The 21306-nt window shown below is 36.5% G+C and overlaps 1 protein-coding gene across 3 annotated transcripts; it reads right to left on the reverse strand.

Annotated features, from left to right (window-relative positions):
• Positions 1-1710: 1710 nt before the first annotated feature.
• On the reverse strand, positions 1711-19738 carry LOC110094108 (calmodulin). Of its 3 annotated transcripts, none has more exons than XM_028692978.1 (4): positions 19340-19738; positions 2464-2624; positions 2221-2301; positions 1711-2019 (listed from the first exon to the last, which is right to left on the reverse strand). In XM_028692978.1, the coding sequence occupies exons 1-4, from the start codon at positions 19410-19412 to the stop codon at positions 1999-2001; spliced, it is 336 nt and encodes a 111-aa protein (XP_028548811.1). In that variant the 5' UTR covers positions 19413-19738; the 3' UTR covers positions 1711-1998. The 3 variants fall into 3 exon arrangements, with proteins under 3 accessions (XP_028548811.1, XP_020674921.1, XP_028548810.1); XM_020819262.2 differs by having other exon boundaries at positions 1711-2059; XM_028692977.1 differs by lacking the exon at positions 19340-19738 and adding an exon at positions 19186-19315 and having other exon boundaries at positions 1711-2059.
• Between the last annotated feature and the right edge of the window lie 1568 nt (positions 19739-21306).

The raw sequence follows: 21306 nt of genomic DNA on the forward strand, positions 1-21306 counted from the left end.
ATATAGAGCTATGACCTTAGGAATATGTGAGCTACTATGGCTCAAGATGAGCCTAAAAGACCAAAGGATCAAGTGGGAAGGCCCCATAAAGCTACATTGTGATAACAAATCAATAATCAGCATAGCTCACGATCCAGTTCAACATGACAAGAACAAGAATATGGAAGTGGACATACATTTTATAGAAGAGAAATTAGACAATGATCTTATATATATATATATATATATCTCATTCTCCATGAATATTCAATAGATTTCAGTAAAATTTTAAACATATATTAAGCACATGAACAGAAATCTTGGAGTGGTGTTTGGAAGTTTCGAAAAGCACTTATCATAAAGGTATATAGATCTAAGTGTTGTTACCTAGATCTAGAGTTTTTGAAGAATCTCACCTGAGATTTTGAAAATTTTGAAATCTCTGAGCTTGTATACTATCCTTGTAGAATTTCCTAGTTGAGATCGAGCCTTGAAATGCCTTGGATCATCGTGTAGGAAGCTTGGAAGCTATGGAGCCTCAGGTCGCCGGAAACTCGCCACCGCTGGCTTTGACTGATCGGGTTTGGCATGGGGGAGGTGGAGGAAGCCAAGGGAAACTCTCACACAAAGTTTAACGGCTTAAGGAAGTTAAGAGCAAGAGTAATCGTAAAATGATCCATCTAAAGAATCCTAAAACTCCTATATATAGTCTAATGCTTGTGATCAACGGCCAGGATCATGTCTAGGGAAATTTAGGAGGGAAAATAGAAGATTTAGCCATGGTTTGCATTAGGGGTCATTAGGAAGGTATTTCAATGCATCAAATGTGCATAATTTGACCTAAATAGGACAATTTGACCCATGAGAGACTTGGGTTGACCAAGTCAACCCTTGACTTTGTCAACCCAGTCAATTAAACCCAAAGGGGTGGGGGTTTGAGCCCAAGGATGTTTGAAATCGATTTGAAATTGAATTAGGAATTTGAAATTTGAGCGTAAGAAGCTATGGAATGGATTTGAAATGACATGAAAGGGTTTTGGGTTAATTTGGGTCAATTTGATCAACAAGGTTGGCCCAGAGCCTAGGTCTAGGCTCAACAGACTTTGCTTGACCCACTGAACACAAGGGAGGTGATCTTGGGACCTAGCTTGGTCAATATGACCAAGTCAACCCCTTTGACCAAAGTTTTGAGAAAAACAAGGTCAATAATACTCATCAACATTGCCATCCATTTCCTCTCTCTCTCTCTCTCTTTCTCTCTCTCTCTCTCTCATCAAAGAAGATATCGTCATGAAGCCTTGAGCCTTTGAAAATATCTTCAAATAATACCGTGTGTTGGAATCACATTCGGCCTTTAAAAAAAAACAATTCTATGATTGGCTTGTTTACTAATGTCTATAAATATCATGATATTATCTTGTATTGAATACTTATGTAATACAAGATAACTATGATAAATAGCATACTTATATTATGAAACATTTAAATTTTCATTTTTTTATCATTGTTCGCATATAATTAAATAATGTGAAATAAGTTAATAAAAAAATGGTTTTATGAATAGTACGCTTATCCAATGTAATCACATATCCAAAATCAGAAACAAAATGAGGGAAAGCTAGTTTACTCGTACTTCTTAGGCTCAACTCCAAATAATTTCCCTTCTATAAACATTTGAATCAGACTGATTTCCCTTTAAAAAATGGTGCTTATACTTGTTAATCCTCCACCAAGTAAAAACATGCCTTGAACACAGCTCTTTGAAAGTTATTTTCTTACATTGTATGTTCTACATATATATAGCAGTAGTAACAGAATAATAATAATGGCATACAGCAGTTGACATTTATTTACTGATAAAAGTTGCAACAATAAAGTGGTAAATTTGAACCAATCTTATGGGGCTTTAGAAAAGAAAAATCATTCTGAGATAATCTTCTGTTTCTTACATTAACTTCATAGTTTGCACAAAATCATCATAATTGACTTTCCCATCACCATCAAAATCGGCCTCCTTTATCATTTGCTCAGCCTCCTCATCTGTTAATTTCTCACCAAGACTTATCAACACGTTTTTCAGCTGAAAATAGAAAATAAAAAACTGAGTTTTAGCAATTGCATGCAATTAACAACCAGCAGGGTTGATTTATACAGGCAACATATCTTTGAATATAATTCAATAAAAAGTTTAACTACAGGTTGAATTTTTCCAGAGGTTATGTAATGCAGTGTGAAACTAACCTCAGTAGCTGATATGAACCCTTTTTGATCTCTGTCAAACACCTTAAAAACTTCCTTTAGTTCATCTTCTTTGTTTATCTCCTGCAACCAAGTAGTTGTATAAGCAAAAGGCAAAAGATTGTCATAATAGCATATTTAAAGTGTATTTTAACTTATTTGAAAAAGGTAGTTTAATATTAACGATTCAACAATTATCCATGATTTTAACCCGCTGAATTCTTTGAATATGATGAGTATTCTCACCTCTACAATTTCTGTAGTTAGATTGAAAAGCTCCGTCAGATCAAAGTTTCCTCTAAAATCAAAATCAGTATGGTTGATAATATCTGTGAATTCTATGTTTGGTGAGCTTCTCCCTATTGATTTCATAATAGCAATCATCTCTTCCATTGTGATACATCCTCCTGTGATGACAGAATCTCATGATGTTACATATTATCATAATTCTTTTTCCTATAATATTATGAATTATATTACAATGAGTATAAAAATTAGAATCTTGATTATCTTACTTAAAATCATCAGCATCAAAGGCAACATAAATCAGCTTCTAGAAAATCAGTGATGTGTAGTCATATCAATATTCATATGATGAAGAATCGTCTCATAGATAATGAGTGTTATAAATACAAATCCTATGACGATAGTTAAAAGTAATCCTAACATATCTAGTCAGTTCTTATGACCATTTTTCCAACCAACCTTGCATTTTTTGAATGAAGGTTATGTAAATATAATGAGTGACAATACTGGCTCAATAAGAACAGAAAAAGCACATTTCACATCTTCAAATTTCTCTCCTAACTACCTCAAAAATCTTTCCTAAAACAGCTCACGCACGTCGTGCATGTATTCGGTGTATACAGGAGGTGGAGAAGTCCGCCTCTGTTCGCGTAAGCCGGCCCCGTCATACAAGTTGGACCGGTCCAATGGACCAGTCTAACAAGTCCTTGGGGAAAGAATCCACCACCTGAAATCAAATCTAAGGATACAGGATTCAAAGCAACAAGGCAACAACCCAACATTTTATTAATCTCTCTAATCTCCCTTACAAGTATTGTCTACATGTATTTATAGACAATTATAGCAACTTATTAGGCTACACGAAACAGAAGAAAGCACTACTCCTATTCAACCATAAAAACTACCAAATGGAATTAATCTAGCCTTAAGTTAACATGATTTAAGCAGCTCAGCTCCGACATCATTCTACTGGGATAGGAGGAACTTAAGGCTCGTAGGAAGATGTCCGGTTGGCCACAATAAGGAGGCAAGTCTGGTTGGCTAAATCGGTCTAGATAGATCCACCCAGTGTCATTCTACCTGTCTAGGAGAGGCTTCAACATAAGCTAGAGTTAATGACAAATGGGATAGCTGACAAACTCCGAATGCGGCCTTATTAGACCCTTCAAATGACACTCTTCAAGAGTTTAATTGAACTCGACACCAAATGGATCAACCATGCAAATATCAGCATCCACAACGAGCGCCTTCATGAACATTGTATCGAAATGCGTAAAGGTACCAAGGAGGTTGCCTTTTTCTAGTTTGGTCAAATCAATTCCATCATCAATGATGGAAAGCACACTCATTTCCTTATCAGGAATGATATGCATGACTAACTCCACCTCGGCATCCTTCTTGCTCTTGTCAACATCATCATATGCAGGTTGCTCAAGATCAAGAACTCCAACGAACATGTCGTCATCATACACGTCATACACGGGCTCATCATAGATAGGCAAAGATGACTTTAACAACGGGTCTTCAAATCCTTCGAAGCTGGACTCGATCGACGGTGGGGTAGAAATTTAACGAGGTGACCCTTCAAACACATCGATCGAGTCCAAACCAGAAAAAGGCAACAATTTAGTTAAAATCATCTTTGTGGGTAGAACAGATCTTATCGTCTGAGATGCCCTCATCGTCGTCATTGTTTCATAACAATTTAGTTGGAACGAAAAATCTTGAAGCCGTCATGGTAGCATACTTGTCCCGTGGTCAAATGCCATCAAATTCCTAGGCAAGGGTGCCCAAGTCTTTCCTTCGTTGAAGCCTTGACAATTGTTGTTTGAGTCGGGCAATTTCTTGTCGAAGATCTTCAATTAGTGCTTCTTCTTGAATGGGTCACCATTGATTTAATTGAAGAGACATTTTAATGGGCTCTATCAGTTGTTGATTTACATACCAAGAACTATAAACTATTGTTCTTGGTGGAAGGAATAAGTGGCAACAGCTTCTTGAATATTTTGGGAGAAGAAGAGGTTCAACGGCAGTAGTAATCGATGGCAAAGACAAAGCTGGGGAAGGACCTTGATTCCTACACCATCAAAGGAACCAATAAGATCATGCACTTGACAATGGATGTCTTTGCAGTGAATGACTGTGTGTTGATGAGACCCTCGGACTCCGACAAACCACCGTACGTCATGCGAGTGGAGAAAATTGAGGCGGATCACCGTAACAAGGTGAAGGTCCGATGGTATTACTGATCGAAGGAGGCAATTGGTTGTTGATGGTAGTTCCATAGGGCCAAAGATATCTTTCTCTCCTATCACCATGACTTCCAGAACACTCACACTTTTGAAGGAAAATGTGTTGTTCACTCCTTCAAGAACTACACCAAGCTTAAAAATGTCGGAACAGAGGACTACTTATGCCGCTTTGATTCTGGTTCATAACAACACCTTGATGAAATATGGTTGTAGTTTTGCATTTCTTGGACGGATGTGAAAACAGAACATCAATATGACCAATTTGGGAGGCAGAAATTGTTGTTCTTGGTGGCTGACATCAACCATCTCGATGTTTGAATGAAGAACTGTAGCCAGCACGCTTCTTGTCGGCCTTGGTGAAAGATGAGCAGCGGCAGAACAAGAAGGTTGTTGGTTGTTGCAAAGGAGGATGCAGCGGCTGGTATAGGAGATAGAAAGTGACCACCACCTAGCTTTTTGTCCAGGATACAGAAAAAGAACAAGAACTTATCGGCTCTGATACCAAATGGCATCGGACAAGAGAGTCGACAACTCCTCATTGACGATCTGGTGATAGAGGCCAAGCATAACTCCAAGGACTCCTTGGGGAAAGAATCCATCACCTGAAATCAAATCTCAGGATACAGGATTCAAAACAACAAGGCAACACTGTCGTTGCCAGGTCTCAATTCCTGTATGAGAAAAGTGGAGGGTTGCGTTAGGTAGTCGACAGCCAGCGTAAAACTTGTCGAATAATCATAATAGGAATCCTTTAAAAAATTGTGTTAATGATAGAACGTCCCTTGGAAGCGACGCGCTGTATGACCTGAATACAGCGATAAATGTGCAACGGCTGCTACACCGACGCCCGAGTGCAGTGTTAAATAGACAAGAGTTCCCACATCAAGGAAAGATGTGAGCAAAGAAGCTAATCCGTGAAACTAAAATTAGGATAGGAACTTGGAATATAAGCTCCCTTACAAAAAAATTAATGGAATTAATATATATTATGTTTCATAGGAAGATAAATATTATGTGCATTCAGAAAGCTAAATGGGTTGAAGAGAAGGCTGAGGACATTGATAGTTTAAGATATAAACTATTGTATTCAGATAGGAGTCGTACAAGAAATGATATATGTATGATTATAAATAAGAGTTTGAAGGATAATGTTATAAAAATTAATAAAATTAGAGATAAAATTATAGCTTTAAAGATTGTTGTTGGTGCTAAGATTATTAATATTATAAATACTTATGCTCCTCAGGTAGGTTTAGATATGGGTTTAAAATTAACTTTTGGAATCATTTAGAAGAATTAATATAAATGATACCTCTTGAAGAAAGAGTTTTGTTGGAGGCGATTTAAATGGACATGTTGATAGGGAAGTTGATGATTTAAAAGCATTTATGGTGGCCATGGGTTTGGAATGTCTCGAGCCTCGTGAACTGTCGTCGTCGCCCTGACATAGCCGATACAGCTGACGACATTGTCGTCGACCCTTGCACAAATCTAAAATTTCAAACCCTATCCTTGATGTGCTCTAACGCTTGCAGCACGACGAGTACCTATGTGCACTTTTCTTTGCACGATGGGAGGAAACTCATCATAGTGTTTGCAACGAGGCAGGTAATCTTCGTACACATTTTTCTTGGCATGGCGGGGCAAAATTTAAGTACCCGTATGTGTCTCAGTGCTAACAAGGAAGCAATAATGTATTTCAAAAAGGTGACTCTTAAGACTCATGCATGCCTTTCTTAGTGTGGTGGGATTGAAGACTATGGTCACAGTGTCACATAATACCGACCATGCACGTCTTTCTTGACGTTGCGGGAAGGCTATGACTCCCCAAATTTCTCCCAAATGGGGGATATGATAGGATACTGCTGAAATTCAGACTAAAATACACAGAATCTGAACAACAAGATGACCTAACTTAACAACAATACAGAAAACCTGATTGCAATAGGGAACTGGAAACTAATTTGTAAAATGCACAATTAACTTAAAAATATAAATCCTAAGATACAATTCAAGTCACTCAAACAAATACAAATCAACAAATAGGGGACTTGCGACGAACAATACCTTCAATGAACATAAATGATGATATTTAATCAATTCCGAGAAATGTCAATTTGCTGCAAAGAGTATAAACGTCTCCTACATGCAACAATGAAAAACTTGATATGTAAGCAATAGTCAGCCTGTAGATCGAAATGGCGACACTGGCAATTGATGAAGGACGATCCGTCATGCACACAATAAGTCATACTAAATCAATAGTAGACAACAAGCAGTGAATGTTACATTACCCTGTAATTGACATCAATGTTTGGAATGCAATTGAAGTCGTTGAAGATGAGCATAATAAGCCACATGTGAATGATGATAATGGATATGATGCAAGTATAGTAATGCTCCCTACAAGCATGTCTAGAAGACAATAGTAGGCATATAAGTAGAAGGGCTTATAATATGACAATTCACATGTAGACAATAATCAATAATCCACTATGAACATCAACACCTAAGAACAACTGTAGGAGACCTATCATGCAGTAGTCCATTATGGATGATGACAAGAAACATGCAGCAGATCTTAAATCATCCATGTTACAAACATGTTTTTGGATTATGATTTTGATGATAGCAAACAAATCTTGTTTCACTACGACTGCCTTTTTTCTACTGACTTTTTAGGACTCAAAGATTGGACGGAAATCGGAATCAGCTCAAGACTTGGTAGATTAGAATTGAGTCGGTCTGTATTTTTCTTTTTTCTTTCTTGAGTCAATTGTAATTATTTGAAGTGATTGATGTTAAGTAACCCTACACACACACTTGAGAGATTTAGAACTTATGTTTTTACTCACATCGTCCCGGATGATATTTATATCGTCCAGGACGATCGAGCTCAAAACAGAAGATCTAATCAGGATTTCGTAGTTACGGCAGCTGTAATTAACCGATCGGCCTGGACGATACCTGTATGGGCCAGGACGATATGCTCAATGCAGAAAGAACTTGCCGCCATGATCAATTTAGGTATTCTGTATTTTTGGAAATCGTCCAAGACGATCATGATATCGGCCTGGACGATATCACACAATTATGTCTAAATTGATCCAGGAATCAAGAAAGTAATTAAGGATAATTGATACGATCACATCGTCCTGGACGATCGCAGGATCGGCCAGGACGATCTGTTCAAAACCCTTGGTTACTCCTGGCTGATTTGGATCAGAAAGCTCAAATTCAGGGCGATGCTCGGAACGATTTTCCTCTTATTTGAACTGATCGGCTGGGAAGATCGTGGGATCGTCCGAGACGATTAAGCAAATTTTCAATCGTCCAATTTGCATTCAGGGCGATGCTCTAGTCGATCTTATGAGATTTGTACTGATCGGCCATGACGATTTAAATATCGTCCTGGACGATAAAGTTGACAGCTTGCAATTAATGAGCCCCTTTGAAGCTCTTCTATTTAAGAGCTCTTGTTCAACGTTTTTGAACATCCTTGGCTGCTGTCTTGACCTGAGAAAACCTAAAGGAGAGAGAGAGAGAGGATCTTATGAGGGGGAGCTTGTGAGGGGATTCACAAGGGTTGCTCTAAGCATTGTTCCACTTCTTCTTCCCTAGAGTCTATTATCCTTGGAATTGGAAGGGTTGGGAGAGGTAAGTTTCAGCAAGTTATTGTGGTTCTCTGCCTGCTTCAGAAGGAAGCAAAAGGAGTTGGGTTCTCTGCCTTGTCGGGTGTGGCAAAAATGAGGTGTTTTTGTGAGGGCTTCTCCGCCTAGCTGTGGGGGCTAAAGGAGAGTCACGTTGGTAGTGCAATACTCGGAGGGCGCCTCCAGAGAGTGAACGTAGGTCGAGTTGACCGAACCACTATAAACCCTTGTGTTCTTGTTTTTACTGCTTCCACATTTATTTTCTTCCGCACTTGTTTTTTGTGTTGATTTGGTTTGTGATAATCGTTCTTTCTGCTTAAAGAAATTTTTAAATACCAATTCACCCCCCCCCCTCTTGGTTTGCCTCGGGCCAATTCTATAGGGCTTAACATCCCTAACGAACTTTCAATCCATACAACCAATAATCATGCAAATACATTGACTTCTTGCAAGTAAGGATCTAACAAATAAATGTACAAGGCTACTCTACAAGCAAAGAGTATAGATGTGCATTGAGCGACTAGTTGCTAGCCAGCACACATCAAAAGAACCCAATCATGAATGTAGCTCAATTGGTAGCCCACTTCAACATGTAAATACCAGGGGATTCATATAATCAATAGCGATGCAACATCAGAAGAATGCACTAATTTGAATGCAAGCAAAGAGGGTTGATATGACATATTTGTGGATAACAATAGCGGGTATCGTGAGTAGAGCGGATCCCCTGTGGACACAAATACATACAACACCTACAAACAAGCAAAAGGTGCAAGCACCTACTGACCATTTTAGGAGATTTGTTCACTTGATACATGCTGCTGACCAATAAGTGCAATGAAATCAACAATAAATACATGTCACTAGTGGTCAACATCAACATGCAGATGAGCACACTAGATGGGCACCTATAGCAATAATGATTGAAATGCCGCCGGTGTAGTAGAGCCCCTATAAGCATAGAAGCATGTTCACTCTACCAAAGCTGAAAGTTTTGTTGATCAAGTAAAACTAGTCCTCATATTAATTGTTTTGGAGTTCCAATAGTAACAGCTGGGATAAGGGCAATACTGTGTATCAAATACTAGAATGTCACTGAGACATCAAAGATGACCTCTTACTCTGTTCATGCTTCGAGGAGAATACCTTGTGACAAATTGAAGACAAGGAGAGCAAATAGTGCATTAGCCAAGCCTTCGATCTCATTAGCTTATGATAGCTCATTTATTACAAAACGAACTCATGTTGTTTAGATGTCCTTATCCAATCTAAGCAAGGATTAGATGACTTCTAGATCTAATCTCCTGAAGAATGAGAAAAGGGAGCATAAATCATAACAATGAAGTACCTCATGACTACACCAAATGGTAACATTATGATTCACATGTAAGCAAAAGTAGTAAATCGATAGTAAAAAAAGGCTACTGAAGTGCAGCGCCGCGCCACCGGATTCGCAACATTCATACAAGCGGACAAAATGCATCACAAAGCCCAAAATAAAACCTCACTCATTTGGCAGCAATAGTCACCTATACAGTCGACTACATCTAAAAATGCAAAACACCCATTTGCACTGCATGCAAATATTTAAAGAAATGCCCTCATATACAAATTGCAACAAGTATAATAATTCATTTAAACATACCATCTAGCATCACATGTTAATATGTTGCATATGCACATGTTATAACTTACAGGATACTGGCATGTCATCTGACATTGCTATTGCATTTCAAAGTGACCTCTGGCATGCATTTGTAGGATCCGGGGATTTCATTCTAGCATGTTATTTGATATTGCTACTACACCCCAAAATAACATTCAATATGTATTTGTAAGATGTCGAAGGTTTCATTATAGCGTATCATTCCAAAATTGCTGGTGCATGTTAAAATGACCTTCTACATGTATCGATAAGATGCAAAGGGTTTCATTCAAGCATGTCTTTTGGCATTGTAATTACACTCCAAAGTATCCTCCCGCATGTATTTGCAATATGTAGAAAGTTTCACTCTAATATATCATTTGACACTACAATTATATTTCATAAATTGTATTATGCACACATATGAATGCATCATACAATATACATATAACATCATATGCCTTCATAGGCCCCAGCAAGCGTATTGGAGATACACATGTGACGTCTAAAGATGTTGGCATGGGTCAAAAAATAAATTTAGATTCAAACTCAATCCTCTGCCGGCAAGTAGACAAACTTAACAATGTTTAATCAACAAAATAAAATTTCTCATACGCCCCAATGATGGCCGTGTTGATATAAATGTCAACCGAATGTATTAATTATTAAGAATCAACCAAAGGCACCAAGCCTATAATAAACTCGATCCTATGTCGGCAAAGACAGATGACAAGGTTCAACTAATAAAACAAAATTGCCAAAACATCATGATGATGGCCGTGTTGAATTTAAATCTCAACCGAATGGATTAACTCTCAAGAATCTACCACAGGCACCAAGCCTACAAAGAACACAATCCTCTGTCGGCAAATAAGACAGAATCGACAAGGTTAAATGAACGAAAATGAAAATAGCCCATAAACACTCCGATGATGGTCAGGTTAAATAAAAATATCAACCTAAGGGGTTAATTCTCATGAATCTATTGAAGGCACCAAGCCTATATAACGTACAAGATCCTCTGTAAGCAAATACGACAAAGTCGACCAGGTTCAACTAATTAAACAAAATTGTCCATACACCCCAATAATGGCCATGTTGATAGAAAATCTCAATCGAAAGGGACCATAATCATTTTAAAATATATCCTACATGCTAATAAAAATTCAAAATTCTAAAATAATCACCCAAGATCAAAATATTTAAAATTAAAATAAATCGTCAAACAATTAAAGTAAACACCTATCCACCTTCTGCAATAATTTACAGAGGCGAACAATATAAAAACAACCTCAGCTCACAAAGAGCTAATATCTAGTCTAAAATATCATTAGGATTCATTCTCAATCTATCACTTACTAGTAAGGATGTGGCACGTGTCCACTAACCGGTGGTTTCTCCGCCAAATGGCACCAGACTAATGATTTTTCGGCTAAATGGCATCACAGGTAAATGCTTATGACCAGGGCCCTCTAAACAGGGCAGTTTGCCGCAAAATGGCACCATTGTATTACAATTATGGCTAGAGCCCGTATGATTTCCAATGACACTAAATCCTTGAGATATGAACAATAGCACATGATCAATATGGCATAAAGGCCTCTAGTAGCTAAGGTGGATTCAAATTTGTCCTCTTAGACAAATATCCACTCCATGTCTAAAAAATAGCCTTGGACGAAGCAACCCATGGCTGCCAACAAAGATCTTCTGTCAGGTTAGCTCGACTACCTCCTCTAACTAAGTAAACCAGGGACCACTATGGCCCGAAATGACGAAACCATGGGATCTTGATCAGGCTTATCATCACTCACCCCACTATTCTCTTTAACTCCAAGATTGTGAAATTTTTAATTTTAAATATTAAATTCTCACATACCAAACCCCTACTACTACAATATGCCAAATACCACTTATCTCTATAAATATGATTGATGACAAGCCTTAATCGAAAGTTCTCTCTCATTATCGAGAGGGATAATTAACTATAAGGGCTTGTGCCTATAAGAAACCAGAACTCAGATCATAAAGTCCTCGCAAAATGAGGGTGAAATCTCTGGGTAGTGTTTTATTTCAACAAGCCCAATCTGCCTTCTGAAAATTTAACCCTGAACCTAATCTCTTAAAACTCCCTTAAAAGAGGGGAGGCTGAGACGTGAATTTTTGGAGCCCACAAGAAACAAGGCTTTTATAGAGCAAACTTGTTGACAATCATGTGGATAGCCAAAGCTAATATTCAATTTCACTATCAAACTTAAGTTACAAATTGATTTATCTAGCAGTTGTGCAATTGAATATCTGTTTTATTGATCGGGTGGGTCGTAAATCAATAAGTAATATTAAAAAAAGCAATAGGGTGTTGTTCTTCACATTTTCATATACATCAAGAGGTCATCAAGAGGTCTCCTAAAAAAGGGATGTCGTAAACTCAGACCAGTGATGCCAACTATGTTGAATTAATTCATGATATAAAGCCAAATTTTGGGTATTGTATTTTGGAGGGAGGTAATATGATCACGTGAAAGAGTAAGAAGAAAATTAGAGTAGCCAAATATAATGTTAAAGCTAAATACAAAGTACCTGCTACTTTACATATGTGTGTGCGTGTATTCTAATAATGTTGTGTTTCATGAAAGAACGAAAGAAATTGAAAATAATTGTTAGTTCACATGGGATGTGCTTTTAAAGAAGAATCTTACTCCTCGTAATTTTTAGTTTAGAATAAATAATTTATATATTCACCAAAGCCAAGTCCTCTAATTCTCTCTCATTTTATTGTTTATAATATCAGTTGAAGCTAACAAATATATGTGCTTCTATTTAAGAGGAAGTGTTGTCGTATGATATTTATTAGAAAATAATATTGTTAAATTAGGAGACTATATAGTTTAGGAAAATATATAATTACTCTCCTTAATTATATTTATTATCCACTTTAGTTTCTTTCTATTTTATTCATCATGCACACCTATCAATAAGCATCTTTGTTCAGTGAATAGATCATTCAATTCTAACCGTTAACACAGGCATATATTAATATTGTGATCACCTTCATTCTTTGTGGACACAAGTTTATGATGCATATTCTTGTTTGATAATATTAGATCTTTTGCCCATGTAGTTATGTAAATTTACTTATTTTGAGCTTGTTAATTACAACACTCACACATATAGCTAAACCATATTTTCAACACCATTGTATGCTTGTGAATTTGTTTTTGTAAGTTGAATTTGTTAATTGATAGAGTTTGTGTTAATCAAGTGATAGCATATTCAAGTGCTTTTTGTTCAATCAATCACAATTGCCTGAACTATCCTAGACACTCATGCTTGTGTTGTGTGTTTGGTTAAATTATTTAACTATTCTAAGTTTTCACTTTTGAGAATTTGGAAAAAGCTTCAAACGTGTTCGTGCACACCCTAAATGATGGAGATATATATTGTTCCCTAGCTTAATGTATTATGGCCTGTCCCATCATAGCTTTATTTTTTCTTTTCATGACTAGGACCGTCAGATTGTCATACACAATCAAATACTGTATAGAGGTGTCTAAATTCCCATTAGCATTGAATATGTTAAACAAGATGCTTTTGAGATCCCTTTATTTGTACATTTTTTAATGGTATTATAGATTGTGTTCATATCATTGTTGCAACAACCATGTGACTATAGGATCCTCTATGGTGCTGACTAAATAAAGAAGTGCGATGCAATGTGATATTTAGATTTGAATCCTCCAAACTTCAAGTCTTATGCCCAGTCTACATATGTTGATGATTCAAGAAATACATTATGTTAGACTGGTCCTCCTGGACGAGTCATAGTTGGGCCGGTCCCTCCTGGGACCGACCAAATATTGCGAGGGGGCTGGAAGGAGAACGAAGAGGGGGAGGGCTCTTTTGGCATTGACTATGTTTTGTATGAAGTAGGTTTTTCCTCTAGGGTTAAAATTATGTTTTTGATTTGCTGAATTTAGTTTTCTTAGGTTGTGAGGGCTCTAGCTGGAGGCTAGAGATTTGGGAGAGCCGGAAACATAGTAGAAGGATACGGGGTGTTTTTCTTTCAATAAAAAGATTCATGGTGTGTTTTTCTTTCCAATTTCTCATTACAGTTTGCTGATTTGGTTGAAAGCACATCAATTTCCTATCATATTCATGAAATATTTCATCTTCCTCGACCACCTTGAGAACAAGACTTCCAGGAAGCAGGCTTCCATGTAACTCTAAAGTAGAAGAGTTTTATTGAGATCAATGGAACTAAAGTAGCACATGAACCCAAATTAAAAATTGGCTAGACCAAAATCAAGATTGAATCAAACGTATTCATGAAATTTAAATTGAATATTTTAATAAGTTTTTTTAATTTAAATTATGATATATGTTCATTTTGATTTAAATTAGGAAATTTTATCCTTTTGGATATTTTTTATTTAATCATCCCTCTGAACAATCTTGAATTTAAACTTAAATTGAAATTATTTGCTAGGATTAAATTTAATTTTGGATATGATTACATTTAATTTCACATGTTATTATTATTATTATTATTATTTGGAGAACCACAACATATTTTTTGATTCATTAATAAGGAAAATACAATGGCCTAAGAGAAGACAAAATAAAATTACAATGCTATGAAAGGAACCTCCAAAAAAATAGGAGCTAACAAAAAAAAGCCCCGCAAAAATTCGAAGGAACAATAAAAATGCTAGACGAACTCAGGAAAGCAAATCCTGCACCCACCCAAGCCGCCAAGGAAGGACAATCCATTGGATAGAGCAAATCACAAAGAAATCAAAGGAGAACCACATGAATCGACATCATCCCACAAGCATAAGAAGACCACCAATGAACCGCCAAGGTTGTCAGCAACCAAGGCCAAGCAAGGTTTATGCAAAATAGAGCTCCATCATAGTCCAATATCAAGCCCAACAGTAGAAAGACAGACCAAGCCAGGAATCCCCTAAACAAAAAAATCCACCCAGCACCTATCCCAAAGCCAAGCCAGCCAAAAATATAAAGGCAAATCTGAGCCAACCAAAAACACAAAGCCCCTCAATCGGCAAGCACCTCAACCTGGAATATCAAAACCACAAAGATAACTCAAAAACAACGAACATCAAAAAAAGGAAAGACACAAGCCTATTTCCTTTTATGTTTCCTCCTATGTCATTTTCCAACCCCCAAGGAAAAAAGCTTTTTCAATGATGCGACTTAAATTCAAGTTATACACCACATGCTCCTCATCCTCTTGCACCCCACAAGGAGAGGAAAAAGAATCATCAAGCCAATCATTATGATCCACGCCAGAACCTTCCAAATTAACCTCCAAATGAGCTTTCAAAGCATCGTGGGAAATAAGTACAACAGGAACATCAACAACAGACAGGACTGGTTCCAACGAATTCAATGGTGACTCAACAAAATCATCAATCAAAACCCTAGAGACCAATTCCTCCCCAAACGCACCAAGGCTAGCACAGACGACACCAGCCCCACCACCAACTTCCGCAATCAAAGAATCGAAAATATCACCAGCATCCGCCACTGCTTCAACACTAATAGGACTAGCTATAAGGTTTATTAAACAATTATTAGCATCTTCCTTGATATCATCAGCAATAGTCAAAGGTAAATCAGCAACTTCCGCCTCAACATCAACAGGAACACCCAATGACAAAACAAAATTCAACTAAACAGAAATAACCAAAGGAGAAGCATCCTCTTCAAAAACAAAACCATCATCAGTAACACTAGGACTTAACTCCGCAGCCTTATCATTTTCACCACAAAATTCAACAATATCCACCCCCTCATTAGTAGGCAGAGAAGGAAGCAAGGAATGGATAACATGATGATCCTCCTCACAGGTTACATTAGCATTGATAGGGTTAGAAGCATTAGTAAAACCAGTTAGGGGGGTGGAGGACGAATGTTGACGGCAATCACCAATCAAATGTCCAATACTCTTACGGGAAACACAAAAAGGGGGGAAAAACCTCCATCTCAACTTGTTGAATGTATCCAAATTTCTCCGGCCCTAACCACACTTTATCAGGATAAGTTTTTGTAATGTCCAACTCAACCAACACCCGGGCAATAGAATTAGCATTATCAACCTTTAACGGCATGCCAAAAATCGAACCCAGACCGTAAAGGATATGGGGGAATAAGAGGTGAGGGAAAATATTCGGGAATGAAATCCAAATAGGGATCACCAGAGACTCAACACCAACATCAAACAAAAGAGAGCATTTGATTAATTTCATATAGCAATTGTTAACTAGGTAAGATCTATGGCAGAAAACCCTACTGTAATCAAGATCATTAACCAGATTAATCAAAATATACGACGGATCAAGCAAAGTTACTGAAACATTTCAATAAGCTTAAGGTTGAAGAAGAACCTTCGAATAGAGTCGAGAGAAAAATGCCTACCAACTAACGAAAATAAAGAGCCGTCAGAGCAATAATCTCCTCCTCCGAGATCCACAGAGAAGGTAGGCCACGAAAAGAGGAAGATTTAAGGTCATGAAAACTTGCATTTGAAGAACTACTAGAGAGAACATCAAGAAAGGAATGAGATTTGAACGATCCATCCAAAAAGACAAGATCGGCCAAGCGTTTCCTAGCCATCCGGTGAAAATCGACCGGAAGTCAGAAAACCTAACAAAACAAAATATCAAAAAAGAAAAAAAAATAAAGACAGAGGGAACAAACTTCTTTGAGGCCAGCCTTCCAACCAGAGGTGACAAAAGCCGTGGGGAGAAACCCAGCAGAGCAAAGGGGCGGAAGGGGAGGAAACCCTAAGCCTGTGGCACGATGGTAGAGGGTAACCTTGGCCATTCAACCTCGATTTCATATGTTATTATCTTATACCCTATTTCTAAAAATAAGGGTTATGAATTAGAACTGAATATTATTATTAATGATCAAATGAATTGAAATAACAAGATCCCCCATTTATTCTCTCCATTTGAATCCCTCCCTCTATACCCAATCTTCTGTTTCCATTGTCCTAGGTATATATCGGTTCTAGTACTTATCTCTATCATTAATGTTTGGTGTTCCTAAGAATGTTTTCATCGAAGCAATGGACCTCCAATTTCCATTTTCTTAATGCCTAAATATTGTAAACCATGCCCTCATTTGTCAAGATTCTAAATCAAACTGTGGATTTTATGCTTGAATGTGATGCATCTAATTTCAAAAAAAAAAATGGCAACCTACCTTAACTCTCATATGCTTGGTCTTGTAGATACCTCTCTCTCTACAAATGGCAGTTGCCCAAGTAATGCTAAATTAAAAATTCATCTCCTGGCATCCTGCAAAGGGTTTTCTAATGATTACAACCAAAATAGTTCGTTTAAGAAGTGTATAACCAAATTTGAAAATATGTGACTATAATCTACCATGGAATAGCTAACCTAATCAAAATAAAGAAATTAACTGATTTGGTGCCGAAGGGGAAGAGAAAGGGGAAGGGGATGTTGATGTTGTCAACTATCAAATTAGCCGGGAATGCTGATGGGGGTAGGAGGAACTGGAGGCAAAGGAGCAGGGGGAGAGGAAGCCTGACAATCACTGTAAGTGATATTTTTATTATTTTTTAAACTCTACAAGAGAAGAGTTTTACTAGGATAACAAAAACTAATATAGCACATGAGCCCAAATCGAAAATCATGGCTAGACCACTATATAAATTGAATCAAATTAATGCATGAGATTTAAATTGTATTTGTTTAGTTAGGTTTTTTTTAATTTAAATTATGAATTGTGCATTTAGTTTAGTTTAAATGGGGATGAATTAATAAATATGTGACTATAATCTACCATGGAGTAGCAAACCTAATCCAAATAAAGAAATTAACTGATTTGGTGCCGAAGGGGAAGAGAAAGGGGAAGGGGATGTTGATGTTGTCAACTATCAAATTAGCCGGGAATGCTGATGGGGGTAGGAGGAACTGGAGGAAGATGATGGGATGAAAAGCAGGTGGAGGTTGAGGCAAAGGAGCAGGGGGAGAGGAAGCCTGACAATCACTGTAAGTGATATTTTTATTATTTTTTAAACTCTACAAGAGAAGAGTTTTACTAGGATAACAAAAACTAATATAGCACATGAGCCCAAATCGAAAATCATGGCTAGACCACAATATAAATTGAATCAAATTAATTCATGAGATTTAAATTGTATTTGTTTAGTTAGGTTTTTTTTAACTTAAATTATGAATTGTGCGTTTAGATTAGTTTAAATGGGGATGAGTTAATTTTTTGGACAATCTTATATTTAAATATATTTTTTTATTAGCTAACTTAATCCAAATAAAAGAATAAGCTGATTGAAGATTAAAATGCACTGACTGTTTGTCCCGAAAAAGGGGGGAATTCTTATGTATCAGAAAAATCTACTGAATTCACGATACAACTAAACTTTGCTTTTTTTACTAGTAATATTATTAATCCCATGAAATCCATGGAATATAAAGAAGGCTAAAGCCCCCTCGATACATGCATTCAAGCTGGCATAAATGGTCATTCATTCTTCAGACTAAAGCATCCAACAAAATAATCAAGATTTTCTTAATCATAATGCTCTTATAAATAAAGCATAATTGTCACATATTCAATTCGCTATTTTTATTTTGTCTGATTTTTGCTTAAATTGCACTCTTAACCTCTATTCTAAGAAAACATTGATAAATAGGGCATCAAATCAGTTACAGAAAAATTACTGCAAGGATATTACAGTTGAGGAGATCATTTCTATTTAAAATTAATAGTAATATTATTTCAGGAATAGAACGACCAAAGGTGCAGCATTTGACTCTTCTAAACTTAGAAACAAACTAACCATTACGACAATTACATAAGATGTAAACCCTCCTAAATAAAATTCCTTTGAAATTTCTCTACGATATTAGCAATTTTTTACTTGCCATCCATAAATCAAAAATACATCTATTTATGAACATCAAGAGTTCAAATGATCCAAAGAGATAAGAAATGGCATATTAATGATGCTATATAACAGATTTATCAAGTAATATGATTTGCCTATATCAATTAGATTCATTAAATAACTTGATGTAAGCTGTAAAATTATTCTTACTGTTGTAAAAATGAAAAAATAAACATAAAAAGATAAAATCCCATTTTCAAATACACAGATAAGACATACATTTCCACACAAATCAAAAGTATAGCTCATTATTTTTTTCCAAAAAAGATGCCCTCCTTTCTTCATTTCCGCCACTAGAAATCGAATAGAAAGAAAAAGAGGAAGAGGAAGAAGAAGAGCAGGAGGAGGAAGGAATGGGGTAGGAAGAACTCACCATCTCCCTCCTTATCAAGAAGGCAAAAGGCATCTCGGAACTCGGAAACCTCCTCCTCGGTGAGGAAATCCATGCCTCACTCTCGTCCAAAAGGAAGCCAGCAGGAAGGAGATCTACATAGGCCAAAACACAGCCCAACCATCCTTCCTTTTTGTAGCATTTTTCGGAGCTACCAAAGCTTCTTCTTCCAACGCCTCTAACTTGTGGATTCTCTCTCACTCTCTCAAAAGAAATCCTCGAGCGATGTTTGCAGATTAGGTCGCCTTGTGAATTGGAATCCATGAACTTGTCTTAATCCAGCTTTAATCCATTGTTTATGAATTAATTATCTACCCAAATGATTGTGTTTCCATCAGCAGACGTTGCAATTTGAACCAGTCCACAGCGAATTTTTATTAGGTCCGGACACGCAAATAAAAGGTCAACCACGTGCTTATTCTTTACGGTGCAACCCGACGATCCGGACTGAAATCCAATATTGCTATGTATTATGTGATTTGTACAAATCAGGGTATTACTAGGTTTTGTTCGGTATTGCATGGTAACTAGAAATACCATTCTATCAAGACCAATACCTAGCAATACCGAGCAATGCCGAGCAATAACCGGTTTTGCTAGGTATTGCTCGGTATTGGTCTTGACAGAGCGGTATTTCTCGTTATTGTCAAGCAATACCTAGCAATGTTGAGCAATACCTAGCAATATCGAGCAATACTTAGCAATACGCGAACATAGCAATACCGGGTTTCCGTTCCGGGTCGAGTCATCGGACTGCGTGGTAAAGAGTAAGAGCACATGGCAACATTTTATTGGCGTCCGGATGTAGAGCTATGTCAGGTGTCCGGACCTAATAAAAATTCATCCACAGCGGCCAATTTATAAAAGGACACTGCTTTAAATCTAAATTAGCTTAAAGAACATATTAACAAATAAATTTAAAAAGAAGCATACACTAAACTTAATTATTCAGTTTCAATTGAAACCGGAACTTTATTATTCGGTTCCTAATTTACTTAAAATTTGAGAAGAAACTGAAATATAAAAGCACGGATTCTAAAGAAACCGGATTAATAAATTCCTATTTCTTTTAAAAACCGGAATTTCTTAATTAGGTTTCTAAGAACCTATTTAGATTATATTCTTTTACTTTATTATTTTATTTAATTCGATATTCTAAATGAACCAAAAATAATCAGTAATTACTTTTGAAGAATCAATCATATTTCTAATTGTTAAGAAATAACAGATTTAAATTTTATTTAATTTTGATTTTTTTTTAATTTTTATTCAAATTTCTTTAGTTTTTAGCCTCCAGGCGTCTCCTCCCCACCGAGGGAGGAATCAGGATGGCACTGCCATAATTTCTTCTTACTCGGACCTAAGGTCAATGGCAATGGGCCTTGGAATTTAAACCATCCCATAAGGAGCTAAGATTGACTGCGTGAGGTCTTCAATTTGAAACCATTCCAACAGGATCTAAGATTGACTGCAGGATCTTCATATTTAAAACTATCTGCCCGTATTAAAAATTAATGGAGCAGGTCTTTGAATTTTAAAACCATCCACCCGAATCTAAGATCATGGCGCGGGTATTAAAATTTTTAAACCATCCCGGTCAGAATTAAATTTCTTTGTTTGAATATTTGATTTGATTTATGTTTAATTAATGGATTATTTTTATTTCATATCTTAAATTTATTTTTTTATTTTTATTTATTTAAATTTTATTTTAATTTAAATGTTATTTTTTAAAATTGTAAATATTTAAATTATTTTATAAATTTTGAGATAAATAAAATATATTATTAATTAATTAATTATTATTTTATACTTGATATATCATCAAATATCTTTTTGATCGGGCACGAATCTCGAGGCAAAATCGAGCAGGAAACTTCAAAAATTAAATTCGGGAGCATCTAAACTCCAATTTCAGCAAGCTTATAGTCAAACTGAGCGTCTCAGAA

Source organism: Dendrobium catenatum, unplaced genomic scaffold, assembly GCF_001605985.2.
Source record: "Dendrobium catenatum unplaced genomic scaffold, ASM160598v2 fragScaff_scaffold_205, whole genome shotgun sequence".
NCBI lineage: Eukaryota > Viridiplantae > Streptophyta > Magnoliopsida > Asparagales > Orchidaceae > Dendrobium > Dendrobium catenatum.

Coding starts and splice junctions, on each gene's coding strand:
- LOC110094108 (XM_020819262.2), bottom strand. CDS start 19,412: ATGGATTTCCTCACCGAGGAGGAGGTTTCCGAGTTCCGAGATGCCTTT. Junction 2,625..19,339: donor TCTTGATAAGGAGGGAGATG/GTGAGTTCTTCC, acceptor CTGTCATCACAG/GAGGATGTATCACAATGGAA. Junction 2,060..2,220: donor GGTTCATATCAGCTACTGAG/GTTAGTTTCACA, acceptor TTCTATTTTCAG/CTGAAAAACGTGTTGATAAG.